The sequence below is a fragment of the Telmatherina bonti genome (assembly GCF_933228915.1).
Source record: "Telmatherina bonti genome assembly, chromosome: 3".
NCBI classification, from domain to species: Eukaryota; Metazoa; Chordata; class Actinopteri; order Atheriniformes; family Telmatherinidae; genus Telmatherina; species Telmatherina bonti.
This window is the reverse complement of record NC_136621.1, coordinates 41,076,730-41,104,383: the sequence shown is the minus strand read 5'-3', so window position 1 is coordinate 41,104,383 and position 27,654 is coordinate 41,076,730. Positions and strand designations below refer to the sequence as shown.

Sequence of the window (27,654 nt, the reverse complement as noted above, 5' to 3'; positions counted from 1 at the left end):
AGTGGAAACTCCTCCCACCCGGCTCACGGCTGGGTCACCAGAGCCATAAATGGAGCGGAACCAATGTTGCAAGGCTTCGCGGCATTTTACTATCTGGAACAAATGCTTCGTAGCAGCAGGGTGGGATCTACACACAGTAAGTATTTTTATTGGCCGATATGGACGTATCCCATAACCAGAACTTCTGGATCAGTCTCTGGTTCTGGAGGCGATGAACTCCGCACAGCAGACAACACCAGTCGGTTCTAGACCAGGGAGTCCCAAGTCCAGTTCTGGTCTACCAGGTTTTAGATGCATCCTGTCTCCAACAGGGCTGATTCAGGTGTGTGCAGGGGTGGGGGTTTATATCTACCTGTGTTTGCTACGGTGTCTCTGAATGGACAAACCTGTTAGGCCGGAGCCAGAGCTCCGCTTGGGATGAGTAGCGCCTTAACAGCACCATAGAAGAAGACAGAACCTGCAGTCGTTGCTGGACTCCCACATGAAAACATTGTGTCAGAAGTTTGGACGCTGACAGCCACCATACCTGCTATACCCACCTCCGCCACTAGATGGCAGAATAAAAAACATCCTTGTGTGGTTTCTACTGGGTTTATTCTGTTTAAACAAAAAGACAGAAACCGGAACATCGTTTGTCCTGATCAGCCTGAATGCAGCGTTTTCCCCTGGTAGAAACACGGAGGACAGTAAACAGTCTTTCACCTGGGCGGCGATGCTACAAAACCCGAGAAAGGAGAAAACAGCCGTTGGCGCCGCATCCTGATCGGTTTCAGCAACAAACCAAAATAAAGTGCGGTTCTTCCTCGTCTTCTGGCCGCGAGCCTGGCGAGACAAGTCACAGTTTCCATCCAGCCGACCACCGAGGATCCCAGGTTACCGTGGAGATGACCAGAGTCAGTCAAGCCGCTGGATCAGCTTCTCCTCCATCATGCAGAAGAGCGCCACATGGGACAGGTCTGAGATGAAGGCGTCGCAGGCCCGGCGGCTCACTCCCGTACAGCCTCGCAGGTCCAGCAGGGTCAGAGACGACAGACGCTTCAGGTAGGACAGACAGCTGTCCGTCAGCTCGCTGCAGCCTGAACACACACACACACACACACACACACACACACCAGCTTCAGGTTCCCAGTACAACATCCGTATCCATGGCAACAAGGAAACATTGCGAGCAGGAGCGCGAACACCCACCCGCCAGCGTCAGCTCCGTCAGGTTGTTGCGGGTGTGGCTCCCGCTGGCCGCCAGCAGGCTGACGGAGGAGTCGGCGACGTCGCGGCAGTGAGCCAGGTCTAGGCGCTCCAGCTGCGGCATGTGGCGCTGCAGCAGCCTCAGCGTGGACTCGCTGACCTCCAGACCGGACAGGTGCAGCGTCTGCATGTTCCTCAGCCTGCTGCGGGACGACTCCAGCCCTGCACAGAGTAACGCGGCATGAAGGACAAGACCACGACCCGGCTCCCAGAACCCCCCACCCAGCTCGCAGCCGGGAACCTACCTGGCGGGCAGATGATCTCCTTGATCTGGGCGTCTTTCACGCCGTCACACCAGCGCAGGTCCAGAAGCTTCAGCTGGGGCAGCGTGGGAGAGACCAGAGCCTCCAGACAGGACCAGGGAAGACCGGTCACCCTGAGCTCCCTCAGACCTGCAGACAGAACTAGTTTCATTCCCTGCTAGCAGAGTCTGCCGAACAGGTTCGGGTCTGCGGTCCTCGCCGCTACCTGGCAGCCTGGTGAGCAGGCAGTTGAGCTGTCTCCTGGCCAGAGGCGTCCAGGACAGGTCCAGGGAGGACGGCTGGCGTTTGATGATCCCCGCCAGGGCCTGGTTGCTGAGCGGGCTGCAGCGACTCACATCGATGTGACTCCACAGACGTTTATCACAGCTCCTGCAGACAGACAGCGTGGTCAGAGGCCGGGCTGGTGGCCGCCATGTGGAGCAGAGCGTGTGGGACGTACCACCTGTACCAGGCCTTACAGACGCTCATACAGGCCAGCAGCTCCGCCCGGTTCAGGTATCTGAACACGGACACCCACACCTCCTTCTCGCCACCGCGGTCTCCGCCTACATCTTTAAAGGACGGCAGCGACAGCAGGGAGGAGGAGGCGGGGGGAGCGGCAGCCTCATCGTCTCCTGAAGAAGATGCAGAGTGAGTCCTGCCTCCTCGGTCACCGTGGCAACCACGAAGACGAGGCCTGCAAGACGGGCCAAGTGATGTTAATGAGGTCACATCTCAGGTGTGGACATGATAACGGAGGAGGCGGCTGTACCTGCCGGGTCCTCGAGGAGCGATGCCGTCGGCTGCGGACTCAGACGTTCTGATTCGTGACGGTCTGGAAAGAGCTGCTTTCCTCTGGACGAAGCCCTGCGGGCCGCCACCACCGGCCAGCCTGGGCGCCATCGCCGCCTCCAGCTTCGGAACGATGGAGCCTGGCAAGAGGAGAGGTCAGCGTGGGTTTAACCCGGAGCGAGGCGGTACGAGACTGGTACTTCTACTGCTACTGATGCTAATGCTACTGCAGCAACCTCCCAAGGCCGAACTGACCCCAGAACCAGATAAGAACTCAGGATTTTCTACTTCAAAAGGAAGTCCATCCACGTGTCTCCGAAACAGAGATCCATGGAAGCCATAAAACTCAGATCCATCAATCCGGGTAGACAGACCTCCACTTTAAACCAGGAACCCTGCTGGTTTTATCTTGTTCCTGGTAGGAAATGTCTACACAGACAGACTGTGGCACCCTTTTGAAGTTGGACCCTGGTAAGAGCCTGTTGTCCATCACCCCAGGAGGTCCCTTTGTATCCACAGCACACAAAGACCAGATTCCAGAGCAGAACCTTTAAGCTCTGAATTCTAAACTGTATAAAATCCTGGATGTATCCTCAGCACACCTGGATAAATGGACTCTTCTTCCTTTCTAAATTAATCCAAGACTTTGATTGTTTTTCAGATGTGAAATCCACAGAAGTTAGCAAGTTAGTTAATTTCTGTGATTCCTTGGATGGAGCAATGGTACCATCACCCTCGAACAAGTTGAGATATGCATTTCAGGCTGATTAAATACACCGTGATTAACATTATATGCTGTTGTTATTAACGAGACTGACTCAAAGTAAGAACTTCTTGTGTGGAAATGATTTCTTGACCCACCAGGTCCGTGGAAAGTGAAAATCATCGATGAAATGTATTTAAATGTCTTGTACCTGTTAACAAACCTTTTCCCCTTTTGACAGCAGCAAAACTGTTTTTAAGGTTCATGTTTATAATTCATACTTCTTCTCATCTATAAATGGATTTTATAGACATGTTTTGAGGTTAGAAAAATGTTAAGTTTAATTCCCCAAGAACTTAGTATTTTGACCAAACCTTCAGACCCCATGTCCTGACCCCTGCGCTCTGATTGGATAATCTAAGGTCCACCCCAGAGCGCCGGCAAATTTAACGGCATGCCTACCCGGAACTCGCTCTCCTCGCTCTTCTTTCGTTTTACTCTTCTTTTGCTTTTACTCTCTTCTGTTTTTGCTTGGTGCATGCTTTTAGTTGCGTATTTGTTCGCCCGGCGCCACGTTTGTGTTTTTATTACAGTAAGTCCGCTTGCTTACTCGCTTAATACCAGAAACCTCATCCAATTCTGGTTAAACAATTTTTGCTTCCGAGACATCATCAAGTCGCTCTCCGGCCTCATTAAGACTGTGACCGATAATGTAATACAGACGACCCACACGGTACTTTTTCCAACGATCCCAAGACTTTGCTGGCATCCGCGACCTGAGGATTCTTATCGGAGTTGGTCCAGCTTCGGACGCCAAACCAGGTGGTTCCAGGTGGCTCCTGACCTCTGCGGAGGTCCAATTGGACGAGTATCAGGCTGACCACCGAGTTCTTGTCTACTCGCTCCAAGCGGATTGGGTTCCCGACCACCGTGCGCTGAAGTAAAGCTGACCCATTATTTCTCTGACTCCAACCACAAGCTGGTGTCTCAGTAAGCAGAGGATTTAGTGTGTTCTGACTCCTGAAGCTGCTCTTTTAAATCCACCCGACGCGGTATCTGCCTGATAGTCTACCCTAATATAAGGCTGGTTAATTTCATTGGACTTGCTATCTTTCCAACCTTCCTAGTTGTCCAAACATGTAAGCTGCTTACATAACTTTACTTTGGAAAATTTTATTTGACATTTTTGCTGTTGGCTCGGCTCAAGCTTTTCATTTTCATTTTTTCCTCTCTCTCTCTCCCCCTCTCTCTCATATCTCAGCTAATTCATTATTTGATGCCCGCTATTTCTGGTTTATCTGATTAATTTAATTTGTGCCTGTTGATTTTAACCGGTGTGGTTTTAAAAAAAGAATGTTATATTTTAAGAAGTCGGGGTCGCGTGATCAATCTTTGAGAAGTGATTTCTTCCCTCTGATGAGAACTGACTCCAGTAAGCGTATTCTGAAGCTGTCATATTACGGTATTCCCTGCCTGACCGTATAATAAGTTTAGAGCTGGGTGGCGCCCCGAGGTGTCTAAGGACACAGCAAATTAATAATAAACACCCACTGTCACTCAGACTTTGGATCACGGATTAACGTTAAAGAGAATACGCTACACTGCTAATACTGCTACTACTTCTGCTACTATTATTGCTGCTGCTACTACTACTTTTGCCCCTCCCTGAGCCGTCACCTTATCGTGGTGGAGGGGTTTGTGTGTCGCAAAGATCCTAGCAGCTATGTTGTCGGGGGCTTTATGCCCCTGGTAGGGTCACCCATGGCAAACAGGTGTCTAGGGGAGGGACCAGACCAAGCACGGCTCACAAGACCCCAATGATGTATACAAACTCCGGCAGAAATGTTCCCTTGCCCGGACGTGGATTACCGGGACCCCCCTCTGGAGCCAGGCCTGGAGGTGGGGTACAAGAGCGAGCGTCTGGTGGCCGGGCCTTTACCCATGGGGCCCGGTCGGGCTCAGCCCGAAAGGGTTACATGGGCCCAACCTCCCGTGGGCTCACCATCTGCGGGAGGAGCCGTAGGGGTCGGGTGCAATGTGAGCTGGGCGGCAGCAAGGGGCGGGGACCCTGGCGGTCCGATCCCCGGCTGCAGAAGCTGGCTCTAGGGACGTGGAACGTCACCTCTCTGGTGGGGAAGGAGCCTGAGCTTGTGCGCGAGGTTGAGCGGTTCCGGCTAGATATAGTTGGACTCACCTCGACGCATGGCTTGGGCTCTGGAACCAGTACCCTCGAGAGGGGCTGGACCTTCTTCCACTCTGGAGTTGCTCATGGTGAGAGGCGCCGAGCAGGTGTGGGCATTCTCATCAGCCCCCAGCTTGGTGCCTGCACGTTGGGGTTTACCCCGGTGGATGAAAGGGTAGTTTCCCTCCGCCTCCGGGTGGGGGGACGGGTCCTGACTGTTGTCTGTGCTTATGCACCGAACAGCAGTTCAGAGTACCCACCCTTTCTGGGGTCCTTGGAGGGAGTGCTGGAGGGTGCTCCTTCTGGAGACTCCATTGTTCTGCTGGGGGACTTCAATGCTCACGTGGGCAATGACAGTGAGACCAGGAGGGGAGTGATTGGGAGGCACGGTCCCCCCCCTCTGAACCCAAATGGTGTTTTGTTATTGGACTTCTGTGCTCATCATGGATTGTCCATAACGAACACCATGTTCCAACATAAGACTGTCCATATGTACACCTGGCATCAGGACTCCCTGGGCCGCAGTTCGATGATTGATTTTGTAGTCATATCGTCGGACCTGCGGCCACATGCCTTGGACACTCGGGTGAAGAGGGGGGCGGAGCTGTCAACTGATCACCACCTGGTGGTGAGTTGGCTCAGATGGTGGGGGAGGAAGCCGGTCAGATCTGGCAGGCCCAAACGTGTTGTGAGGGTCTGCTGGGAACGTCTGGCTGAGTCCCCCGTCAGAGCGAGCTTCAACTCCCACTCTCTCCTATCTCTGGGGCTGAGGTCACTGAGGTGGTCAAAAAGCTCCTTGGCGGCAAGGTCCCGGGGGTGGATGAGATCCGCCTGGAGTTCCTTAAGGCTCTGGATGCTGTGGGGCTGTCCTGGCTGACACGCCTCTGCAGCATCGCGTGGACATCGGGGACAGTACTGCTGGACTGGCAGACTGGGGTGGTGGTCCCAATTTTTAAGAAGGGGGACCGGAGGGTGTGTTCCAATTACAGGGGAATCACACTCCTCAGGGGTCCTGGAGAGGAGGGTCCGCCGGATAGTCGAATCTCGGATTGAGGAGGAGCAGTGTGGTTTTTGTCCTGGTCGGGGAACAGTGAACCAGCTCTATACCCTCTTTGGGGTCCTGGAGGGGGCATGGGAGTTTGCCCAACCAGTCTACATGTGCTTTGTGGACCTGGAGAAGGCATTCAACCGTGTCCCCTGGGGGCTCCTGTGGGGGGTACTCCGGGAGTATGGGGTATGAGTATGGAGTATTCCCTTGTACGAGCTGCCCGGTCTCTGTACGACAGGTGTCAGAGTTTGGTCCGCATTGCCGGTAGTAAGTTGGATCCGTTTCCGGTGAGGGTTGGACTCCGCCAAGGCTGCCCTTTATCACCGATTCTGTTCATAACTTATATGGACAGAATTTCTAGGCGCAGCCGAGGTGTTGAGGGGATCCGGCTTGGTGGCCTCAGGATTGGGCCCCTGCTTTTTGCAGATGACGTGGTCCTGTTGGCTTCATCTGGTCGTGATCTCCAGCTCTCACTTGAGCGATTCGTAGCCGAGTGTGAAGTGGCTGGGATGAGAATCAGCACCTCCAAATCTGAGACCATGGTCCTCAGCCGGAATAGGGTGGATTGCCCTCTCCGGGTCGGGAGTCAGGTCCTGCCTCAAGTGGAGGAGTTTAAATATCTCGGGGTCTTGTTCAGGAGTGAGGGAAGGATGGAGCGTGAGATCGACCGACGGATCGGTGCGGCGTCTGCAGTAATGCGGACTCTGCGCCGGTCTGTCATGGTGAAGAAGGAGCTGAGCCAGAAGGCGAAGCTCTCCATTTACCAGTCGATCTACGTTCCTACCCTCACCTATGGTCATGAGCTGTGGGTCGTGACCGAAAGAACCAGATCTTGTATACAGGCGGCTGAAATGAGTTTCCTCCGCAGGGTGGCCGGGCTCTCCCTTAGAGATAGGGTGAGGAGCTCGGTCATCCGGGAGGAGATCAGAGTAGAGCCGCTGCTCCTCCGCATCGAGAGGAACCAGTTGAGGTGGCTCGGGCATCTGGTCAGGATGCCTCCTGGACCTCCCTGGTGAGGTGTTCCAGGCACGTCCCTCTGGGAGGAGACCCCGGGGAAGACCCAGGACACGCTGGAGGGATTATATCTCTCGGCTGGCCTGGGAACGCCTCGGGATCCCCCCCGCAGAGTTGGCAAATGTGGCTGGGGAGAGGGAAGTCTGTGTTTCCCTGCTTAGGCTGCTGCCCCCGTGACCCGACCCCGGATAAGCGGCACAAGATGAAGATAATGACTACTACTTTTGCTACTACCACTACTTCTGCTCCACTGCTGCTAATGTTGCTAATGCTACTAGTACTGCTAGTACTTCTAATAGTACTACTAATGCTCTGCTGCTGCTCCTACTGATAATTCCACTGCTTTTGCTACCATTTCTGTTATTGCTGCTGCTACTACTACTACTGCTACCACTGTTACTACTTCTGCTTTACTGCTGCTACTTCTATTGCTTCTACCACCCCTGGTACTTCAGTATCACCGTGTTTTAATTTCTCAGGTTTTTTTTAACGCGCCAGTTGTTTGTATTTTTTCCGTTGTGTTTTTTTGTTTGTCGTGTTTTCTTTAAATTTCGTGTTTTCATTTTGTCGTTTTTAAGGCATAGCTGCAGTTTGCGCTTCGGGGCCATCGTACGGTTCGGGCGGTCCCGACAGGTGAAGGGTGTTGCCGTGGTTACCTGACTGCCTCTGGGCCTTGTGTGGCTGCTGCAGCGTGACCGTCAGGTAGGAGCCGCTCAGCAGGTCGTCGCTCAGGTCGGACACCAGGAGGACGGGGGGTTCCGGGTCCGAATCCCAGCGCCCTTCGTCCTCTGCTTCGTCTTCATCTTGCCTGTCGTCTTCGTCCTCCGCTCCGTCCATTTCACCATCTTCAGGGTCGTACTCCTGATCGTCGCTGTCTTCATCTTCATCTTCGTCGTAGTCAACCCGGCGTCTCCTCCTCTGTCTACGATGGAACCGCTCTTTTTCCCCTTCGCTGTCGCCGTCGTCTTCCTCTTCATCGTCATCATCCTCTTCGTCATCTTCATCATCTTCATCGTCGTCTTCCGACTCATCAGAGTCGTCTCCGCGGCGCTGCATCCTGGAGCCCCCGCGCAGCCTCACGCCGCGCCCTCTCCGCCCTGCCTCCCTCATGCTCATCCCCCTCTTCAGCCGGAGGACGGAGCCCACCAGACCTCTGCTGCCGCGGTGGGAGGAGCCTCCTCTCAGCAGGCCCCGCCTGTTGGCGCCAAACGGCCTCCTGGAAGAGGGGCCCCCTCGAGAGAGGACCATCTTCCTCCTGTGAGACGCTGCAAAGACCACAACACCAGGTTATCTCCGGGGGAACGTCAGCACCGCCGGAGTGCCGCCTGCTTTCCACGTTACCAACAAATTCAGCTTTAACAGGCGCTTCAGCTTATTTTCCAACCTTCATCGTCGTCATCGCTGGCCGAGTCGTCCTCATTGCGGCTGTGCAGGTGTCGGCGATAAATCTTCGCCATGCGAGCGTCCAGCAGGGAGGAAGACTTCCTCTTCTGGAAAGAGGAAGAGCCGTAAGAATGACTGAGGCAATGGCGCGGCGTGTGATCAGAGAGAAACTCACCAGGGGAAGAGTGTCGCTCCTGTCGCCTTTAGACTGTGAAGGAAAGATGACAACATGTCAGTCTGAGAAGAAAGGAGCGCGGACATGAAAGTTCCCGTCAGTTTCAGACTTTCCTCCTCCGTCTCTTCAGTTTGTTGCTAAAACTTTCCAGTGTAAAAGCAGCTGCTGTCCGACGGTAACGGCGCTGTGGCGTAACAAGATGGAGGAGGAGAAGGATGCAACGGGACAGCATGACTTTACAACATGCTTTATTTTATAAACTGCCTAAAATGTCCCATAAAGGTCTGTAGGAACCAAAAGGAAGCAGGTTTCCTTCATGTCTCAGAGCTTCCAGACAGGTTTTTATCTGTAAAGCAGAGTAAAAGCAACGAACCGAAGCGCTGCACAGCAACAGCAGGGGAAGAAAAACAGCAAGAAAATAATGAAATGTTGAAATAAAGACACATGAAACGGCTACAAATACAAACAAGGACACAGACGACAACTCAGTCTTGCTCAAAGGCCAAAGAATAAAAATGTGTTTTTAAACCAGCAGGGAGTTTAGCAGTCTAACCAGGATGTTCCAGATGTTTGCAGCTGGAAGGGAAAAGTCTTGTCTGGATTTACAGAGTGTCTTAGGGACAGTTAGAAGCATCTGGTCGCTGAACTCAAAGCATGCGTTGGGGTTAAGGTTAGGGGGTTAGGGTGAGTCGGGATGCAGCAGGTCGAAAGGATAAGGATGGGCGGGGCCGATAATACTTGAAAACTAATAGAAGAAAAAAGGTTATTCCTAAACTAAACTGGAAACCAGTGAAGGGACGATAAAAACAGATATGTGCCACGTTTTCTTGTGCCTGTTAAACATCTTGCAGCGGGATTCTGAACCAGCTACAGGCGAGAAAACACCTTTCGGCTGATTCCAGTAAAACCGGAGTTACAATTATCCAGCAAGGTGACAACGGCATGGATCACCGTCTCCATCACATAAACATGTACTGCACGAAGCCATCAGTCTTCCCCAGGCTTTTTGATCCACGCCAACCACCATTGCTGCTACAGGGGCTGGAAAAGGTGAGGCGCTCCACGAGGGGCACGATGAGGCGCTCCACAAGGGGAACGATGACGAGAACAGCGACGGGAACGATGAGGCGCTCCATGAAGGGAACGATGACGAGAACGATGAGGGGAACGATAACGGGGAATGATGAGGGGAGTGATTGGGAGGCACGGATGGTGGGGGAGGAAGCCGGTCAGATCTGGCAGGCCCAAATGTGTTGTGAGGGTCTGCTGGGAACGTCTGGCTGAGTCCCCTGTCAGAGCGAGCTTCAACTCCCACCTTCAGCAGAGCTTCGAACATGTCCCGAGTGAGGCAGGGGACATTGAGTCTGAATGGGCTGTGTTCCGTGCCTCTATTGCTGAGGCGGCCGGCCGGAGCTGTGGCTGTAATGTTGTTGGTGCCTGTCGTGGCGGTAATCCCAGGACTCGTTGGTGGACACCAGCAGTGAGGGATGCCGTCAAGCTGAAGAAGGAGTCCTATCGGGCCTTCTTGGCCTGTGGGACTCTGGAGGCAGCTGATGGGTACCGGCGGGCTAAGCGGCATGCGGCTTCGGCTGTCACTAAGGCAAAAACTCGGGCATGGGAGGAGTTCGGCGAGGCCATGGAGAAAGGCTTGCGGACGGCTTTGAGGCGATTCTGGTCCACCATCCGGCGGCTCAGGAGGGGGAAGCAGTGCTCCATCAATACTGTGTACAGTGGAGGTGGGGAGCTGCTGACCTCAACTCGGGTCGTAGTGGGTCGGTGGAAGGAATACTTCGAAGACCTCCTCAATCCTACCAACACGTCTTCCCATGAGGAAGCAGAGCTGGGGGACTCAGGGGTGGACTCTCCTATCTCTGGGGCTGAAGTCACTGAGGTGGTCAAAAAGCTCCTTGGGGGCAAGGCCCCGGGGGTGGATGAGATCCGCCCGGAGTTCCTTAAGGCTCTGGATGCTGTGGGGCTGTCCTGGCTGACACGTCTCTGCAGCATCGCGTGGACATCGGGGGCAGTACCGCTGGATTGGCAGACTGGGGTGGTGGTCCCCCTTTTTAAGAAGGGGGACCGGAGGGTGTGTTCCAATTACAGGGGAATCACACTCCTCAGCCTCCCTGGTAAGGTCTATTCAGGGGTCCTGGAGAGGAGGGTCCGCCGGATAGTCGAATCTCGGATTGAGGAGGAGCAGTGTGGTTTTTGTCCTGGTCGGGGAACAGTGAACCAGCTCTATACCCTCTTTGGGGTCCTGGGGGGGGCATGGGAGTTTGCCCAACCAGTCTACATGTGCTTTGTGGACCTGGAGAAGGCATTCGACCGTGTCCCCCGGGGGCTCCTGTGGGGGGTACTCTGGGAGTATGGGGTACCGGACCCCCTTGTACGAGCTGTCCGGTCCCTGTACGACAGGTGTCAGAGCTTGGTCCGCATTGCCGGTTATAAGTCAGATTCGTTTCCAGTGAGGGTTGGACTCCACCAAGGCTGCCCTTTATCACCGATTCTGTTCATAACTTATATGGACAGAATTTCTAGGCGCAGCCGAGGTGTTGAGGGGATCCGACTTGGTGGCCTCAGGATTGGGTCCCTGCTTTTTGCAGATGACGTGGTCCTGTTGGCTTCATCTGGTCGTGATCTCCAGCTCTCGCTTGAGCGATTCGTAGCCGAGTGTGAAGCGACTGGGATGAGAATCAGCACCTCCAAATCTGAGACCATGGTCCTCAGCCGGAATAGGGTGGATTGCCCTCTCCGGGTCGGGGGTCAGGTCCTGCCTCAAGTGGAGGAGTTTAAATATCTCGGGGTCTTGTTCAGGAGTGAGGGAAGGATGGAGCGTGAGATCGACCGACGGATCGGTGCGGCGTCTGCAGTAATGCGGACTCTGCGCCGGTCTGTCATGGTGAAGAAGGAGCTGAGCCAGAAGGCGAAGCTCTCGATTTACCAGTCGATCTACGTTCCTACCCTCACCTATGGTCATGAGCTGTGGGTCGTGACCGAAAGAACCAGATCTCGTATACAGGCGGCTGAAATGGGTTTCCTCCGCAGGGTGGCCGGGCTCTCCCTTAGAGATAGGGTGAGGAGCTCGCTCATCCGGGAGGAGATCAGAGTAGAGCCGCTGCTCCTCCGCATCGAGAGGAACCAGTTGAGGTGGCTCGGGCATCTGGTCAGGATGCCTCCTGGACCTCCCTGGTGAGGTGTTCCAGGCACGTCCCTCTGGGAGGAGACCCCGGGGAAGACCCAGGACACGCTGGAGGGATTATATCTCTCGGCTGGCCTGGGAACGCCTCAGGATCCCCCCGCAGAGTTGGCAAATGTGGCTGGGGAGAGGGAAGTCTGGGCTTCCCTGCTTAGGCTGCTGCCCCCGCGACCCGACCCCGGATAAGCGGCAGAAGATGGATGGATGGATGGGAGGAATTCCTGCACAACGTCGCTTTAGATGTAAATAACAGCAGCCGTCCACTTCCAAAGCGATCCGCCTCCTCAGAAACACCAGCCACCAGGAGGAACAGCAGAACATCTGTTGAATCAGAAACATCCTGCTGGAGGACGGCGAGGAGGCCGAACGCACCGGATTCAGACCAAGCTGCTTGGTTCAGACGGTGGAATAACGTTCTACCTCAGAGTTCTGAGAGGAACCGTGACGTCGACACAGACTGGACTCATGGGAAGCATTCGACACCATGCAGACGTCATGGAGACCATTCAGCATGTGGAGGAGGGAAAGCCTGGCTAGACCCCCCAGATTTCATCTCCCGGAGCTGAAAGCTGCTCCTGAAGAGGATGGACAGGAACACAGCGGGTGGGTGCACGCTACAGACAGGTGGGTGTACGCAGAGCAGGCAGCGCCTCTCACCAGTCTCCAGCTGATTGGCTGAGAAGGTAGAGGGGCCGCTACCAACAGCAGTGACGCTGAGGAGGACGGAGGAGGAGTAGGAGGGGAGAAACCACAGCAGACCATCTCCCCATCCCGCTGGGAGCCTACAGGACCCCCTTCTGAAGCAGAGGGTCCTGGACCCAGCCGGAGGAGCAGGGGTCCGTGGGGATGGGCGTGCTGAGCAGCAGCCATCGACCCGGCGCTGCCCGCCGACTGACGTTAAACCAAACCGGAGGGAAGGAAAGAGCAACGAGAAGCAAAGAAAGATGTGAATCATGTGGAACAGACAGCAGACGCAGAGTGTGCAGGCGGTGCTGAAGGCGTGGTTACCTCTCTCTCCGTGACACCCGTCACACACCTGGGACACTCCCAGCAGCTGGGCAGGTCTTTGTTCACCACGCCTTCCCCTGGAACCTGCAGAAACGGGAAGCTCAGGTCAGGCGCTCACGCCGAGGACGCTGGCAGCTTTCTGAGGCGGGACAGAACAGCCGATGCTCGTTACCATGGCAACAGCTGGACTCTCACACCGACGGGTCGCCACACCCCCAGTCTGAGAGTCCAGGTTTTTACCCAGGATGTCGGAACGAACCAATGGAGCAGATAAGTCTGAGACTTTAGCAGCTTCATCACATTAAAGCTGTCGCTCTAAACGAAGCGACTTCCATGCCAGCGGCACCGGGGAAGCGGTTTACATCTCAACAATCTGCAGCCAGTGGAAGCCGGCGGGTTCAGCCGCCTCAGACGGCGCTAAGCTAACAGGTACCGTGAGGCAGGCCGGATGGACGATCTGGGCGCAGTTGGAACACTCCATCAGAGTCAGGGACGGGTCTCCGGTCTCCTCCTGGTTGGGTTCTTTGCAGATCTCGCACACTGCAGACAGAGGAAGACCCGGCTGGACGGGGTGGGGACACAGAGGGGACAGACGGGGGACAGAGAGGGGACAGAGAGGGGACACAGAGGGGACAGACGGGGGACAGAGAGGGGACAGACGGGGGACAGAGAGGGGACAGAGAGGAGGACACAGAGGGGACACAGAGGAGGACACAGAGGGGACAGACGGGGGACACAGAGGAGGACACAGAGGGGACAGACGGGGGACACAGAGGGGACAGACGGGGGACAGAGAGGGGACAGACAGGGGGCACAGAGGGGACAGAGAGGGGGACACAGAGGGGACAGACGGGGGACACAGAGGGGACAGACGGGGGACAGAGAGGGGGACACAGAGGGGACAGACGGGGGACACAGAGGGGACAGACGGGGGACACAGAGGAGGACACAGAGGGGACAGACGGGGGACACAGAGGGGACAGACGGGGGACAGAGAGGGGACAGAGAGGGGGACACAGAGGGGACAGAGAGGGGGACACAGAGGGGACAGAGAGGGGGACACAGAGGGGACAGACGGGGGACACAGAGGGGACAGACGGGGGACAGAGGGGACAGACGGGGGACAGAGAGGGGGACACAGAGGGGACAGACGGGGGACAGAGAGGGGGACACAGAGGGGACAGACGGGGGACACAGAGGGGACAGACGGGGGACAGAGGGGACAGACGGTCGTCATACAGACAATAATAAGCCAAACTGAACAGTATCTGCTGGTTGGAGCTGCATGCAGGCTGGCGTTAGGAGGACTGTGGTTTCCATGGTAACAACTCATTTCAGGATTTTCCGTTTTCCTTCGCAGTGAAGTTCTTCAGATTTTACTGCAGGTTTTATGTCATGTTTTTTTTTACTTTTAAACAATATTTCATTTATTTCTTAAATAAATTTCTGCTAAACTTTTCATACAAACAAATAAATGAAGATATTTAGGAAAAAATGAAGAAAAACTATTTTAGAAAAGATGAAACTATAAAGCATAAATATTTTGATGCTTCTTCCTCTTCGTGACGTTTCTCCATTTTTCCGTTTCTACTCTGGTTCAACTGCTGACGCATTTCTGCAACAAATCATCTTTTTGAGGCGTTTTTCAGTCAAACATTGTTGTTTACTTTTCCATCCTTCAGACGCTGGAGAAGTTTCCATGCAGGAGGGTCACCAGACGACGAAACATTCACATCCCTTCACATGTTTAACAGCTTTTTCATTGTTATTTATTTATTTATTAAGTAGATAAAATGAATTATTTTCCATCCAACAAACATAAAAACAGCTGAACTTAGCTTTTCACTGGTAGCATCAGGATGTCTCATCGCCTCCATGATCAGATTAGTTTTATTTCCTTTCTAAATCAATATTTTAATGAAAATAACTTCCCACCCTAACAACCTGCATCTCGTCGTATTTACTGTCCCGCCGGATGTTTGGAAAGACCCGACTAAAACTGTAATGGTTCTGACTCAGCCTGAAGTAGGAGACACCAGGTATTTCTCCTGTTTTTGGAAGGAAAGATTCTGTCTGCGGATGTTTTTATGATTATTATGTGTTTATATATGTGTGTGTTTTTTCTTTTTAAATGCTGATATGGAGCGATGTGTCTGGAATAAAGATTGATGACGACTTCTGGTCACCACGGCGATGAAAGGGAGCATCAGACGCCACGTCATCAGGACTCGACACTCATTCTAACATTAATTACATGGAAAATAATTCATGTTTGTGTTTATTACCAGTAACTATAAGTTAGGAATAATTCCATCGTCATTACAAGCGTTTAAATCTAGAAAATGTCCGACTGAGAAAACCAGCAGAAAAGCTGCAGATGGTGAAGTTTCCTCCCAGGTGGGGGGAACCTGAGGAGGCACCCGGGAGTCGAGACTAAACAGTAGAAGGTGAAGCTTACAGACAGACACTGCCGCAGCACGCAGGTCTGCTTCAGCTTCCCGGGTCCGCCAAACTTCTTCATGTCTCTGCAGAAGTTACAGTCTCCACACTCCGGTCTCATGCAGGCCTCGCAGCGCTTACATCTGCAGGAGACAGAGGACGTCACCAGGACAGCCGAGACTCACATCACCGCCACACAGCTACAGAACGGCAGCCTGCTCACCTGACCCTGCGCCGCCTCAGCACGGACATGGAGGACGCCGGCTTCTGGGGCCGTGGGATGATGGGGGTGGTGGCCAGTTTGGGTCGGGGAGGAGGTGGAGGAGGAGGAGGCGGTTGGTACCAGGAGGGCTGAAGGAGAAAAATCAAGCAGCAATAAGTTCATTTCACCTGCACCTGAAGCAGCGAGGCGGCGGCTGACTGGCGTCTCTATAGAATATAGATCTATAAATCAGAGAATGGAACATAGAAATCCACCACGCTTCATCACGTCCTCACTTCATTTCTGCACATTGCTACTCCGTGACGGCCACATCACCGACTCCTGGTCTCTTATAGTTCCTCCAGAAATCCATCCCAACGTCTCGATATGGACAAACAATCAGCTTCATTTAACTTTATTGTTACGTCCAATAAGACGCCAGATTTCTAGAAGCAGCACGTTTTGTCCCTTCAGTCTTTCCGTAGCCAGTTTCCACAGAATCTGGAGGGAAAACGTTTCTCATGTTCTGTTGTTGAGACAAACAACAAAGTTGTTTTTGTCTCTATCCTGTTCCTGCACGCTAACCACTAGCCTGCCAATGGTATTTTCCATAGACATTAGCCTTGAGCTAACTACTGGTTTGTATACATATTGATGTGTAACGTGACAAACTGGAGCATTTTCTGCATGTCTGCTGACTTTCACAGCTTTTCTAAGGAAAGTTTTCAGTCGCCACCGCACCCAATGCGGAACGTCCGCCTTGCGACGCATCGTAGAAACCTCTCCATTCACCAGCCCTACCCGTCACCATAGCAACAGCCTCTCTGCCGGCTGACAAGCCGACCAGCGGCTGACTGGGTGGTGTTGCCACCGGTTTGTTGATGCTCACCCTCTTGGGCCAGGTGACGATGGGCTTCCCCGTGTAGGACAGCTTGGGACTGTCGTTGGCGTGTTCCTTCAGTAGAGCCTGCAGGAAGGAGCGGCGTCAGATAAACAAACAAACAAACAAGCAAGCAAACAGAGGCAGGTGACACCTTGATGTGAGTGACGAGGGCCGAGGCGTTCTGGATTCCTGCTGGGACACACTTCTTACTGGACGGCAGAGCCTCCAGTTTACCCAGCAGGTTCCACAGTCCTTCCAGTTCCAGTGGAGTCAAGTGGACCTGGACTGGAGGTCCGTCGGACTCTTCCTCCTCCTCCTCATCATCATCCTCCTCATCCTGCGGCTCGCCGGTTGCATCTGAGCCGGAGGGACGCTTCAGACCTGAGACAAGGATGGAGATGCGTCAAACACACCTGGAGTCACATGACCAGCCGATGATTCAGCAGGAACATCTGCATCCAGCCGATGATTCAGCAGGAACATCTGCATCCAGCCGATGATTCAGCAGGAACATCTGCATCCAGCCGATGATTCAGCAGGAACATCTGCATCCAGCCGATGATTCAGCAGGAACATCTGCATCCAGCCGATGATTCAGCAGGAACATCTGCATCCAGCCGATGATTCAGCAGGAACATCTGCATCCAGCCGATGATTCAGCAGGAACATCTGCATCCAGCCGATGATTCAGCAGGAACATCTGCAGAGCGGCGCTGGACGTACCTGTACCCAGCGAGTGCTTCTGGAAGTCAGGGGTCAGGTAGGAGGTCCGGGTCAGGCTGAAGACGTAGCGCTCCAGGACGTACCAGCACATCTCGTAGAAGAACGGGAAACGAAACTTGACGGGAACCTGGAGGGGAATGGAGACCAGACCTCATCACCTGCTGTCAGCGTAGGAACAGAATATTCCCACGTACCCGCGTCCGGTCCTCGATGTTACAGATGTTCAGCTGTGTGGGGATGTTGAAGCTGTGCAGGAAGTTTCCTCCAAACACCATGGAGTCCACGGGGGTGTAGACGGCATGGATCCATCCTGCTCACCACAGAAACACACATCAGGCCTGTTGGAGCACGAAGTCCAGACACGTGCACGGAATACCTGACGGTAGGGCTGGGCGATACGACGATGTTTATCGTCTGGATGATAGAAAACGTTTCATATGAGCCTCTATCGTTTATGCCACGACAAGCTGCTTTACGGCACGCTGCGATACATAACCAAACATGTAGGAAGACGGCAGCAGACGTGTTTCAGAGGATAATTCACTAAAAGATGAGCAGCCAACCCAAACTGATGAGCTTGTTCCTAAAAGAGGGAAATTTCTGTCTGGATGCAGTTTGGATGTAAAAAGACCGGCGGGAACCGACAACAGACCAGCTCACATTCCCAACAACGGACTCCGACACAACTCACTCCTTTTATCACCTGCAGGAATCAGGATACAGAATACAGAATAAAGAATAGAGTCAACCAGCAGAAGCAGCGTCAGGTGGAGGAGAAAGCTCAGAATAAACTCCAGACGCTGCAGCAGGTATTTACCTGTGGAACGTCATACGGCCATAGTTCCCCCAGATGGAAGGAGATCACTGCTGCTGTTGCCTAGCAACATCTGATACATAACTGATGACTGACACAACATTACACAGTTTATATGGTTGTAATCGAAAATCGGGATTCTTTGCTTCACGATTTTAGAAATCGATTTTTAACACATTTTTTCTTAATTTTTTTTTTCCCACAATAAATATAATCCGACAGGCTAAGCTGCATGCGGCTTCGGCCGTTGCCGAGGCAAAAACTCGGGCATGGGAGGAGTTCGGCGAGGCCATGGAGAAAGACTTACGGACGGCTTCGAGGAGATTCTGGTCCACCATCCGGCGGCTCAGGAGGGGGAAGCAGTGCTCCATCAATACTGTGTACAGTGGAGATGGGGAGCTGCTGACCTCAACTCGGGACGTTGTGGGTCGGTGGAAGGAATACTTCGAAGACCTCCTCAATCCTACCAACACGGCTTCCCATGAGGGAGCAGAGCTGGGGGACTCAGGGGTGGACTCTCCTATCTCTGGGGCTGAAGTCGCTGAGGTGGTCAAAAAGCTCCTTGGCGGCAAGGCCCCGGGGGTGGATGAGATCCGCCCGGAGTTCCTTAAGGCTCTGGATGCTGTGGGGCTGTCCTGGCTGACACGCCTCTGCAGCATCGCGTGGACATCGGGGGCAGTACCGCTGGACTGGCAGACTGGGGTGGTGGTCCCCCTTTTTAAGAAGGGGGACCGGAGGGTGTGTTCCAATTACAGGGGAATCACACTCCTCAGCCTCCCTGGTAAGGTCTATTCAGGGGTCCTGGAGAGGAGGGTCCGCCGGATAGTCGAATCCCGGATTGAGGAGGAGCAGTGTGGTTTTCGTCCTGGTCACGGAACAGTGGACCAGCTCTTTACCCTCTCTGGGGTCCTGGAGGGGGCATGGGAGTTTGCCCAACCAGTCTACATGTGCTTTGTGGACCTGGAGAAGGCATTCGACCGTGTCCCCCGGGGGCTCCTGTGGGGGTACTCCGGGAGTATGGGGTACTGGACCCCCTTGTACGAGCTGTCCGGTCCCTGTACGACAGGTGTCAGAGCTTGGTCCACATTGCCGGTAGTAAGTCGGATCCGTTTCCGGTGAGGGTTGGACTCCGCCAAGGCTGCCCTTTATCACCGATTCTGTTCATAACTTATATGGACAGAATTTCTAGGCGCAGCCGAGGTGTTGAGGGGATCCGGCTTGGTGGCCTCAGGATTGGGTCCCTGCTTTTTGCAGATGACGTGGTCCTGTTGGCTTCATCTGGTCGTGATCTCCAGCTCTCGCTTGAGCGATTCGTAGCCGAGTGTGAAGTGGCTGGGATGAGAATCAGCACCTCCAAATCTGAGACCATGGTCCTCAGCCGGAATAGGGTGGATTGCCCTCTCCGGGTCGGGAGTCAGGTCCTGCCTCAAGTGGAGGAGTTTAAATATCTCGGGGTCTTGTTCACGAGTGAGGGAAGGATGGAGCGTGAGATCGACCGACGGATCGGTGCGGCGTCTGCAGTAATGCGACTCTGTGCCGGTCTGTCGTGGTGAAGAAGGAGCTGAGCCAGAAGGCGAAGCTCTCCATTTACCAGTCGATCTACGTTCCTACCCTCACCTATGGTCATGAGCTGTGGGTCGTGACCGAAAGAAGGAGATCTCGTATACAGGCGGCTGAAATGAGTTTCCTCCGCAGGGTGGCCGGGCTCTCCCTTAGAGATAGGGTGAGGAGCTCGCTCATCCGGGAGGAGATCAGAGTAGAGCCGCTGCTCCTCCGCATCGAGAGGAACCAGTTGAGGTGGCTCGGGCATCTGGTCAGGATGCCTCCTGGACCTCCCTGGTGAGGTGGTCCAGGCACGTCCCTCTGGGAGGAGACCCCGGGGAAGACCCAGGACACGCTGGAGGGATTATATCTCTCGGCTGGCCTGGGAACGCCTCGGGATCCCCCCGCAGAGTTGGCAAATGTGGCTGGGGAGAGGGAAGTCTGGGCTTCCCTGCTTAGGCTGCTGCCCCCGCGACCCGACCCCGGATAAGCGGCAGAAGATGGATGGATGGATGGATGAAAAATAATCCATTGTAAGATGTAATTTTTATAGTTTTAATTGATCTTTCTACTTGTCTCCGTGGGCGTTACAGCAGCAGAATGAAGGTCTGTCTTATTGTGTCGTTTCCTGACTGAAACCAAGAAAAACGCAAAAAGCAGAAAACTGTTTTGTACTTTTTTCTGTTTTTAGTCGACAAAAATCAGCGAAATTGAAGAATTGTGAGAATCGCAATTTATATCGAATCGGAACCCAAAGAATCGGAATCTAATCGGGAAAAAAGCCCATCGAAACAGCCCTGGTAGTCATGGCGATATAAAAGGAGGGATGCGGGGACGTGAGGCGCCAGTCGTATCGCCAGACCTACCTGACGGGATGATTAAGGTGCAGCCCGGCTTCAGTTTGATCCTCTGACAGTCCGAAGCCCGATCCCCCAGGAACACATCCCCCTGCTTTCCCGACAGAACCCAGTTCTCGTACAGCTCCAGGTTCGGGTGGGTCGGAGGGATCAGCCAGAACACCTGGAGACAGAACCAGACCGCCTGAAGACGGCTCGTCCGACAGCCGGCCGGAGACGGCTCGTCCGCTGACTAACGGCTGATCGGGCACACCGATGGAGTGCTGACCAGCGGCGGGTCCAGACCCACCTTGCTCCCTCGGAGGATGTGGTACCACACGGAGGTGCCTCCAAAGTCGATGTGGAAGTCCGTGTAGCATCCCTGGACGCTCATCAGGCAGTACCTGAGGAGAAGCATCTGGATTAGATCAGTCTACAGCTGAAAGGGACCGGCTGGTCTCTGGCGGCCTTACTTCTGGACTTTGGGGTACTGCATGTCGTTGATGGAGTTGGTGGAGTCCCTCTGTCTCTCCTTCAGATGGCGAGGCCACATGTTGTCCACCCAGTCGATGAGATCCACCTGCATTGTGAGGGAAAACCGTCACAGGTAACGTTTCAGGGATTCCACACAAAGTCAGGTCCGAGGAGGCGCGAGCGACTTACCGTAGCGGGTCTCTTGACCAGGTTCTCCAGCTTGGTGTGGCTGAACTCCAGGCTGATGACGTTGTAGAGTTTCTCTCTCTGAGACGGCGGCGTCTCGTAGTAACGTGTCCACTGAGCCATGGACATCTCCGTCCCCTTCTGGGTGCTCACATCCATCACGTCTATCATACGTCTGCTGCCTGAGGAGGACGTCAGGGTTTTAATATTCTGCCATTCGTCCCAGTTTACTCTGCTGAAACTGGTGTCAGACAGCAACACGGCGGCGCCCTCCGAGGCGGCGGCGCCATGCAGCGATGCTACAGATGAAGCAACGCTTCTCCAGACGCTTTAAGGACAAACCGACCCGAGTCAGGGCCGACAGGTGATCATGTCGTTCACCTGGTCACTGCTCTGCTGGGTGGAACAAAGCCTCCAGCAGCCCAGCAGGAAACCTACAGTAACCTGCACACACACACCTGGAACATGTCAGAATAAAAGCCTTTCATACAGAAACATTACATTATTAAAGGATTTTAATAAGTTAATTGGCCTAAAGAAACAAACTGATGGATGTTTTAGTGAAGTCGACACGTGGTTTCAGAAGGACATCGTCTCAGAGGCCGAGACGTTTTTGCTGCTACGGTATTTTCTATGGTGCTTTTAATTTGAAAGGCATCGCTGTGTTTTGGCAGTTCTCTGTTGTAAAGGAACGTTCCAGTTCACCCTGCTTGTTATTTAGTTTTCTTTGTGTTCCCAGAGTGTTTAATAAAGGAAACAAAGACATTAGGGTGTGTTTTACAGTTTTATAAAGAATATTGAAATGTGAAACGGTTTCAGAATGAAAACAGAAATCTGGTGTGAAAAGTCTGGTTCTGGTTTATAATCACTGTAAGGTGAGGGGAAAGTCTGGCCGTGTTTGAGAGATTTTAATCCTGCTGGCAGGTTTACACAACGCAGTCGTTCATATCTGACCATCGTGTAGGATCGGTCCCGTGTCAGCCAGAGAGAAGAGGAGCAACATCCAGACATAAACCTCCACCAACACAACCTGCCGGCAAGCATGGAAAGAAGCCAACGGGACGGCTGTGGGGGGGATCCCGAGGCGTTCCCAGGCCAGCCGAGAGATATAATCCCTCCAGCGTGTCCTGGGTCTTCCCCGGGGTCTCCTCCCAGAGGGACGTGCCTGGAACACCTCACCAGGGAGGTCCAGGAGGCATCCTGACCAGATGCCCGAGCCACCTCAACTGGTTCCTCTCGATGCGGAGGAGCAGCGGCTCTACTCTGATCTCCTCCCGGATGACCGAGCTCCTCACCCTATCTCTAAGGGAGAGCCCGGCCACCCTGCGGAGGAAACTCATTTCAGCCGCCTGTATACGAGATCTCGTTCTTTCGGTCACGACCCACAGCTCATGACCATAGGTGAGGGTAGGAACGTAGATCGACTGGTAAATCGAGAGCTTCGCCTTCTGGCTCAGCTCCTTCTTCACCACGACAGACCGGCGCAGAGTCCGCATTACTGCAGACGCCGCACCGATCCGTCTGTCCATCTCGCGCTCCATCCTTCCCTCACTCGTGAACAAGACCCCGAGATATTTAAACTCCTCCACTTGAGGCAGGACCTGACTCCCGACCCGGAGAGGGCAATCCACCCTATTCCGGCTGAGGACCATGGTCTCAGATTTGGAGGTGCTGATTCTCATCCCAGCCGCTTCACACTCGGCCGCGAATCGCTCAAGCGAGAGCTGGAGATCACGACCAGATGAAGCCAACAGGACCACGTCATCTGCAAAAAGCAGGGACCCAATCCTGAGGCCACCAAGCCGGATCCCCTCAACACCTCGGCTGCACCTAGAAATTCTGTCCATATAAGTTATGAACAGAATCGGTGATAAAGGGTAGCCTTGGCGGAGTCAAACCCTCACCGGAAACGAATCCGACTTACTACCGGCAATGCGGACCAAGCTCTGACACCTGTCGTACAGGGACCGGACAGCTCGTACAAGGGGGTCCGGTACCCCATACTCCCGGAGTACCCCCCCACAGAAGCCCCCGGGGGACACGGTCGAATGCCTTCTCCAGGTCCACAAAGCACATGTAGACTGGTTGGGCAAACTCCCATGCCCCCCCCCCAGGACCCCAGAGAGGGTATAGAGCTGGTCCACTGTTCCGCGACCAGGACGAAAACCACACTGCTCCTCCTCAATCCGGGATTCGACTATCCGGCGGACCCTCCTCTCCAGGACCCCTGAATAGATCTTACCAGGGAGGCTGAGGAGTGTGATTCCCCTGTAATTGGAACACACCCTCCGGTCCCCCTTCTTAAAAAGGGGGACCACCACCCCAGTCTGCCAATCCAGCGGCACTGTCCCTGATGTCCACGCGATGCTGCAGAGGCGTGTCAGCCAGGACAGCCCCACAGCATCCAGAGCCTTAAGGAACTCCAGGCGGATCTCATCCACCCCCGGGGCCTTGCCGCCAAGGAGCTTTTTAACCACCTCAGCGACTTCAGCCCCAGAGATAGGAGAGTCCACCCCTGAGTCCACCAGCTCTGCTTCCTCATCGGAAGACGTGTTGGTAGGATTGAGGAGGTCTTCGAAGTATTCCTTCCACCGACCCACTACGTCCCGAGTTGAGGTCAGCAGCTCCCCACCTCCACTGTACACAGTATTGATGGAGCAAACGGCTCCAAAAGGGCGAAGCCGCTGTTGGCACGGAGCAACAGTCAGACAGAAAGGAGAGAAGAGAAGCAGCATAAAGCCGTCAGCAAACTGAATCTTACCCACAAACATCTTCACATCGTTGACGCCGAAGTCTGGATCTGGCATCCTGCAGATGACATGTTTGGTTGGTTGCCATGGTAACATGAGCCAGGATGCGTAGAAGAAAAAAGGTAAAAATGTTCCTACGTGATTCCCAGTCCTTCTGACTTCTCAAAGATGATGGGGTCCCTGAGGCCTCCTTTCTGGACATACTCGTAGGAGAAGTCTGAGGAACAGAAAGAGAAACGTTTTAGTGTGGAGTCCGCTACAGACGTCGCGGCTCTGAGGACGCCGCAGACGCTAACCCTAACCCATACCTACCTCTCATCACCTCATGCACAGAAAAAATATTGTTAAAAAATGTTTCTATTAAAATTCCTCAGAGGTTGTGTGTGTAAGAGAAGACGAGAGACATTTATGGTTTTTATGTTCCGTCTCAGCTGTTGCAAAGTCGATGTGCCGGTAATACATGCAGTAAATATTTATATTGGAAAAAATCGTGATCTCAATTCTGAGAAGAAAAAAAAATACGGATTCTCATTTTATCCAGAATCGTGCAGCTCTACGCGACACGCATCATGTTTAATCAGAGGACCTGGGAGGAGGTGTGTGTGTGTGTGTGTGTGTGAGAGACATGTGTGTGTGTATGTGTGTGTGTGAGACGTGCGTCCTACCTCGGCCCGTCAGGCGAACAACGCGGTCAGAACCAAACCTCTGACTGCTGACCTTCTCCTCCAGGTCAAACATCCTCCTCCCATCGATCTCCTCGTCCGAGATGCCATCGTCATGGTAACGCCGCCGGGTACCAGCCCGCTGTGGCAGGAGCCAAACACATGGAAACAGTTACCGTGACAACAAAAGAAGACAAGGACCAGAACCGCCAAGTCGACGAGTTGGGATTACAAAAGAATAAAAGTTGACATCTATAATAATTTTTTACTTTTTAAAAGTTCCTCTTAAAAATAGTGCTGCCATTCGGTCCCTGGTGCACACACTCAGTGGAGGCCATCAGCGGCGAGCCAGAAGCCAAGAAAAAAGCTAAACGTGTTTAGTTGTGTTTGCGCCTTGTTTTCCTGCTTTACTACAAGCTGCAGGGTTCATGGTCTTATGTGTTTATTTCTGCTGATGGTTACGCAACAGCAGCTGGTGCAACATCCCATTTACATACAGTCACTAATCATCAGGACAACTGCTCAGTTATCAAAGTAACCCTTTGTGGAAGTTTTAATAATTATTCCTGATGAACAAGTTAAATGTTTGTTCAGAAACCAGAAGCAGAACTTCCAGGTTTTTCCTCCATTCTGCCCGTTAAAAACTCATGGCAGCGTCGATGTATTTACACCTGTGGGACGGAGTAAACAGAGCTAGCAGGAAGCTAGCGGGAAGCCAATGGGAAGCTAGCGGGAAGCCGTCGGAAAGTTAGCGGGAAGTTAGCGGGAAGCCGTCGGAAAGTTAGCAGGAAGCTAGCGGGAAGCCAATGGGAAGCTAGCGTAAAGTTAGCGGGAAGTTAGCGGGAAGCCGTCGGAAAGTTAGCGGGAAGCCGTCGGAAAGTTAGCGGGATGTTAGCGGGAAGCCAGCGAGATGTTAGCGGGAAGCCAGCGAGATGTTAGCGGGAAGCCAGCGGGAAGCTAGTAGCTAGCCTTGCAGCTACGTTACAGAGCAGGAGATTTCCACGTCTGTTCTGAAGGCAGCGTTTGGAAACATTCTGGTTTTTATAGACATGAGAACAGATGAGACTTCCTGCATATGGAAGCTGTTTAACGCCAAAATAAAATCTGATAGTAAAACTACAAACATGTGACAGGAGCTCCACTCAGTCCAGTAAGAGATACTGGTTCCCAACTGGTGCTGACACATTTTTCCTGATGATTCGTAGACAATGTTTGATTTGTGTTAGATTTATTTATGGTTCCACATAAATAGTGAAGATAAATGTGTTTGGTCTCTATGTGAGTGAATTACACTGGAGTATAGGTTGTATAAATGTAGTTTCTAAGTGGAAAAGAATCCCTTAACGGGAATTTTTTTTTTTTTTTAATGAAATCCTGATAAAAATCGCTTATAAATCGAATCCTAACACCCTGAACTGTAATCGGATTGAGAGGTACTGATGCTGGCACATTTCAGTTCCACTTTGCATCAGTTCTCACCACAAACATTTCTAATCATCCAGATAAAACGATGCCAACGCTGAAAACACCGCGGGAGGAAAATATTACAACTTCATTTATTTTACCACAAATCACAGCTTTTAAACATGTTTGGTCGATTAGATGTTAAACCAGTCCAATTACTCACAGTCTCACCCTGCAGCCCATTAAAGCTTAAAACCAGTCACTAACCACAAAACTCTGCACAGGACTTCTCTGTAACCAGTTCTCCCAGTCTGACCCACGTCTCCCAGTCTCACCCGGGTCCCCCAGTCTCAACCAGGGCTCCCAGTCTCAACCAGGGCTCCCAGTCTCAACCAGGGCTCCCAGTCTCACCCGGGTCCCCCAGGGCTTCCAGTTAAACCAGTCAGCACCTCCTGCTAACTTACCAGCCTCTTACTGTATCTTTGCTTTGAATCCTCCATCTCCAGCGGGAGACGCGGAGCTAACGAGGCCGAGCAGAGACCTTAACCCGCTCCGTGGCGCCACATGGCGGCTTGCTGGTAAACATGAAGCTCGCGCGCGACTTCTGAGGAGTTTCTTCTTCTTCTGTTTAAAAGTGTAGCTCCGCAACGTTTCTGCTAATAGACTTTAACTTACCGAATAAAACACAAGCAGCGTTGTGAATAATTTAATCTGGTACAGAGTTTACATGACCGCCTAATGTTTAGTCTGACAACATAAACAGACGGGAAAGAGCTGATTCGCCCGCGTCTAGCGATCTGTTAGCAGCTGGGAAGCTTCCAGTTCACTCCTGCAGAAACCCAAACATGACTTCAGGCCATGGAGAAGTTTAAAAACAATGAATATTCCGTTAATCCTGCACAAAACAAGAAGTCTGAACAGCCGCCATTTTCTGATTCCTCGCTAATTCTTACCAAGTCTCGCCCACAAATGCGATTTGAACAAATCAGAAACAGATACGCGAACCGCTTATTGAACCACAGCGGTGTCACTCAACATGGAGAATGCGCACCTTATGATTGGCCAAAGGCAGCCAATAGTCATGCAAATAAGATGACAATCTTCCACTAACGGAACGCCCACAACAAGATCTCGCGTTTCATTGGTTAAGATACTCAAGCGAGGCTGATGATTGGATGAACACATGATCGGTCAAGAAAGACAACCAATGGCATAAGACCTCCTATCCACCGCCCCATTACCCAGTAAAAGTATTAATGACTCGGAAATTACCCAAATTAGCTTAAAAAATAAAGCGATTTACAGCGCTTACCCCCATCGTGCCAGAGCTCCGACCGCTGTGGGACACCTGGGATAATCCAGCTGATGAAACACCTCCTGCGCGTTGTCGCCTGTCTCACATCACAGACACACGCTTTGTACACTTAACTCAACAAGGAAGTGTCGACACACCCATAAATGGAAGTGCACCTTGAACCGGGCGCTGCTGATTGGCTGGTAAACGTCTTACGGCACCTCTGATTGGTGGATTGGCTTGTCCGTCAAAGTTTGGACCACTCGGTTATGGCGAGCGAGAGGAGCCAAGCCGCGGAGCGTTAGCTCACTGTTGATTTCCACTTAATAAACACACCGTAACAAAATACACAACAGACTCGTTTTATTTGATTTTTCAACAAATGAACGAAGCTACAAAAGACGTAGAAACAACAACAGTTTCTGCTCCTTCCTACAAAGCTAGAAACGTCCACGACGAA

The 27,654-nt window shown here is 52.9% G+C and overlaps 1 protein-coding gene across 2 annotated transcripts; it reads right to left on the bottom strand.

The window, feature by feature from the left end:
* Positions 1–578: 578 nt before the first annotated feature.
* kdm2aa (lysine (K)-specific demethylase 2Aa) lies at positions 579–26,836 on the bottom strand. Of its 2 annotated transcripts, none has more exons than XM_079261494.1 (26): positions 26,365–26,836; positions 24,500–24,638; positions 23,973–24,051; positions 23,846–23,892; positions 21,088–21,266; positions 20,898–21,004; positions 20,735–20,828; positions 20,455–20,608; positions 17,427–17,542; positions 17,233–17,359; positions 16,661–16,890; positions 16,516–16,593; positions 15,648–15,775; positions 15,444–15,567; positions 13,419–13,547; positions 12,986–13,069; positions 12,635–12,868; positions 8,785–8,817; positions 8,611–8,716; positions 7,883–8,491; positions 2,260–2,419; positions 1,948–2,184; positions 1,714–1,877; positions 1,491–1,637; positions 1,189–1,407; positions 579–1,076 (listed from the first exon to the last, which is right to left on the bottom strand). In XM_079261494.1, exons 1-26 carry the CDS (start codon positions 26,398–26,400, stop codon positions 895–897), a joined length of 3,942 nt encoding a protein of 1,313 aa, XP_079117620.1. In that variant the 5' UTR covers positions 26,401–26,836; the 3' UTR covers positions 579–894. The 2 variants fall into 2 exon arrangements, with proteins under 2 accessions (XP_079117620.1, XP_079117621.1); XM_079261495.1 differs by lacking the exon at positions 26,365–26,836 and adding an exon at positions 24,766–25,431.
* Positions 26,837–27,654: the final 818 nt, after the last annotated feature.

What these genes read in the sequence shown, in the direction of transcription:
- kdm2aa (XM_079261494.1), bottom strand. Translation starts at nt 26,400, where the DNA reads ATGGAGGATTCAAAGCAAAGATACAGTAAGAGGCTG. An exon ending in TGTTCGCCTGACGGGCCGAG is followed by an intron (nt 24,052 to 24,499) that starts GTAGGACGCACG and finishes TCTGTTCCTCAG; the next exon opens with ACTTCTCCTACGAGTATGTC. An exon ending in CAGTACCCCAAAGTCCAGAA is followed by an intron (nt 20,829 to 20,897) that starts GTAAGGCCGCCA and finishes GCTTCTCCTCAG; the next exon opens with GTACTGCCTGATGAGCGTCC.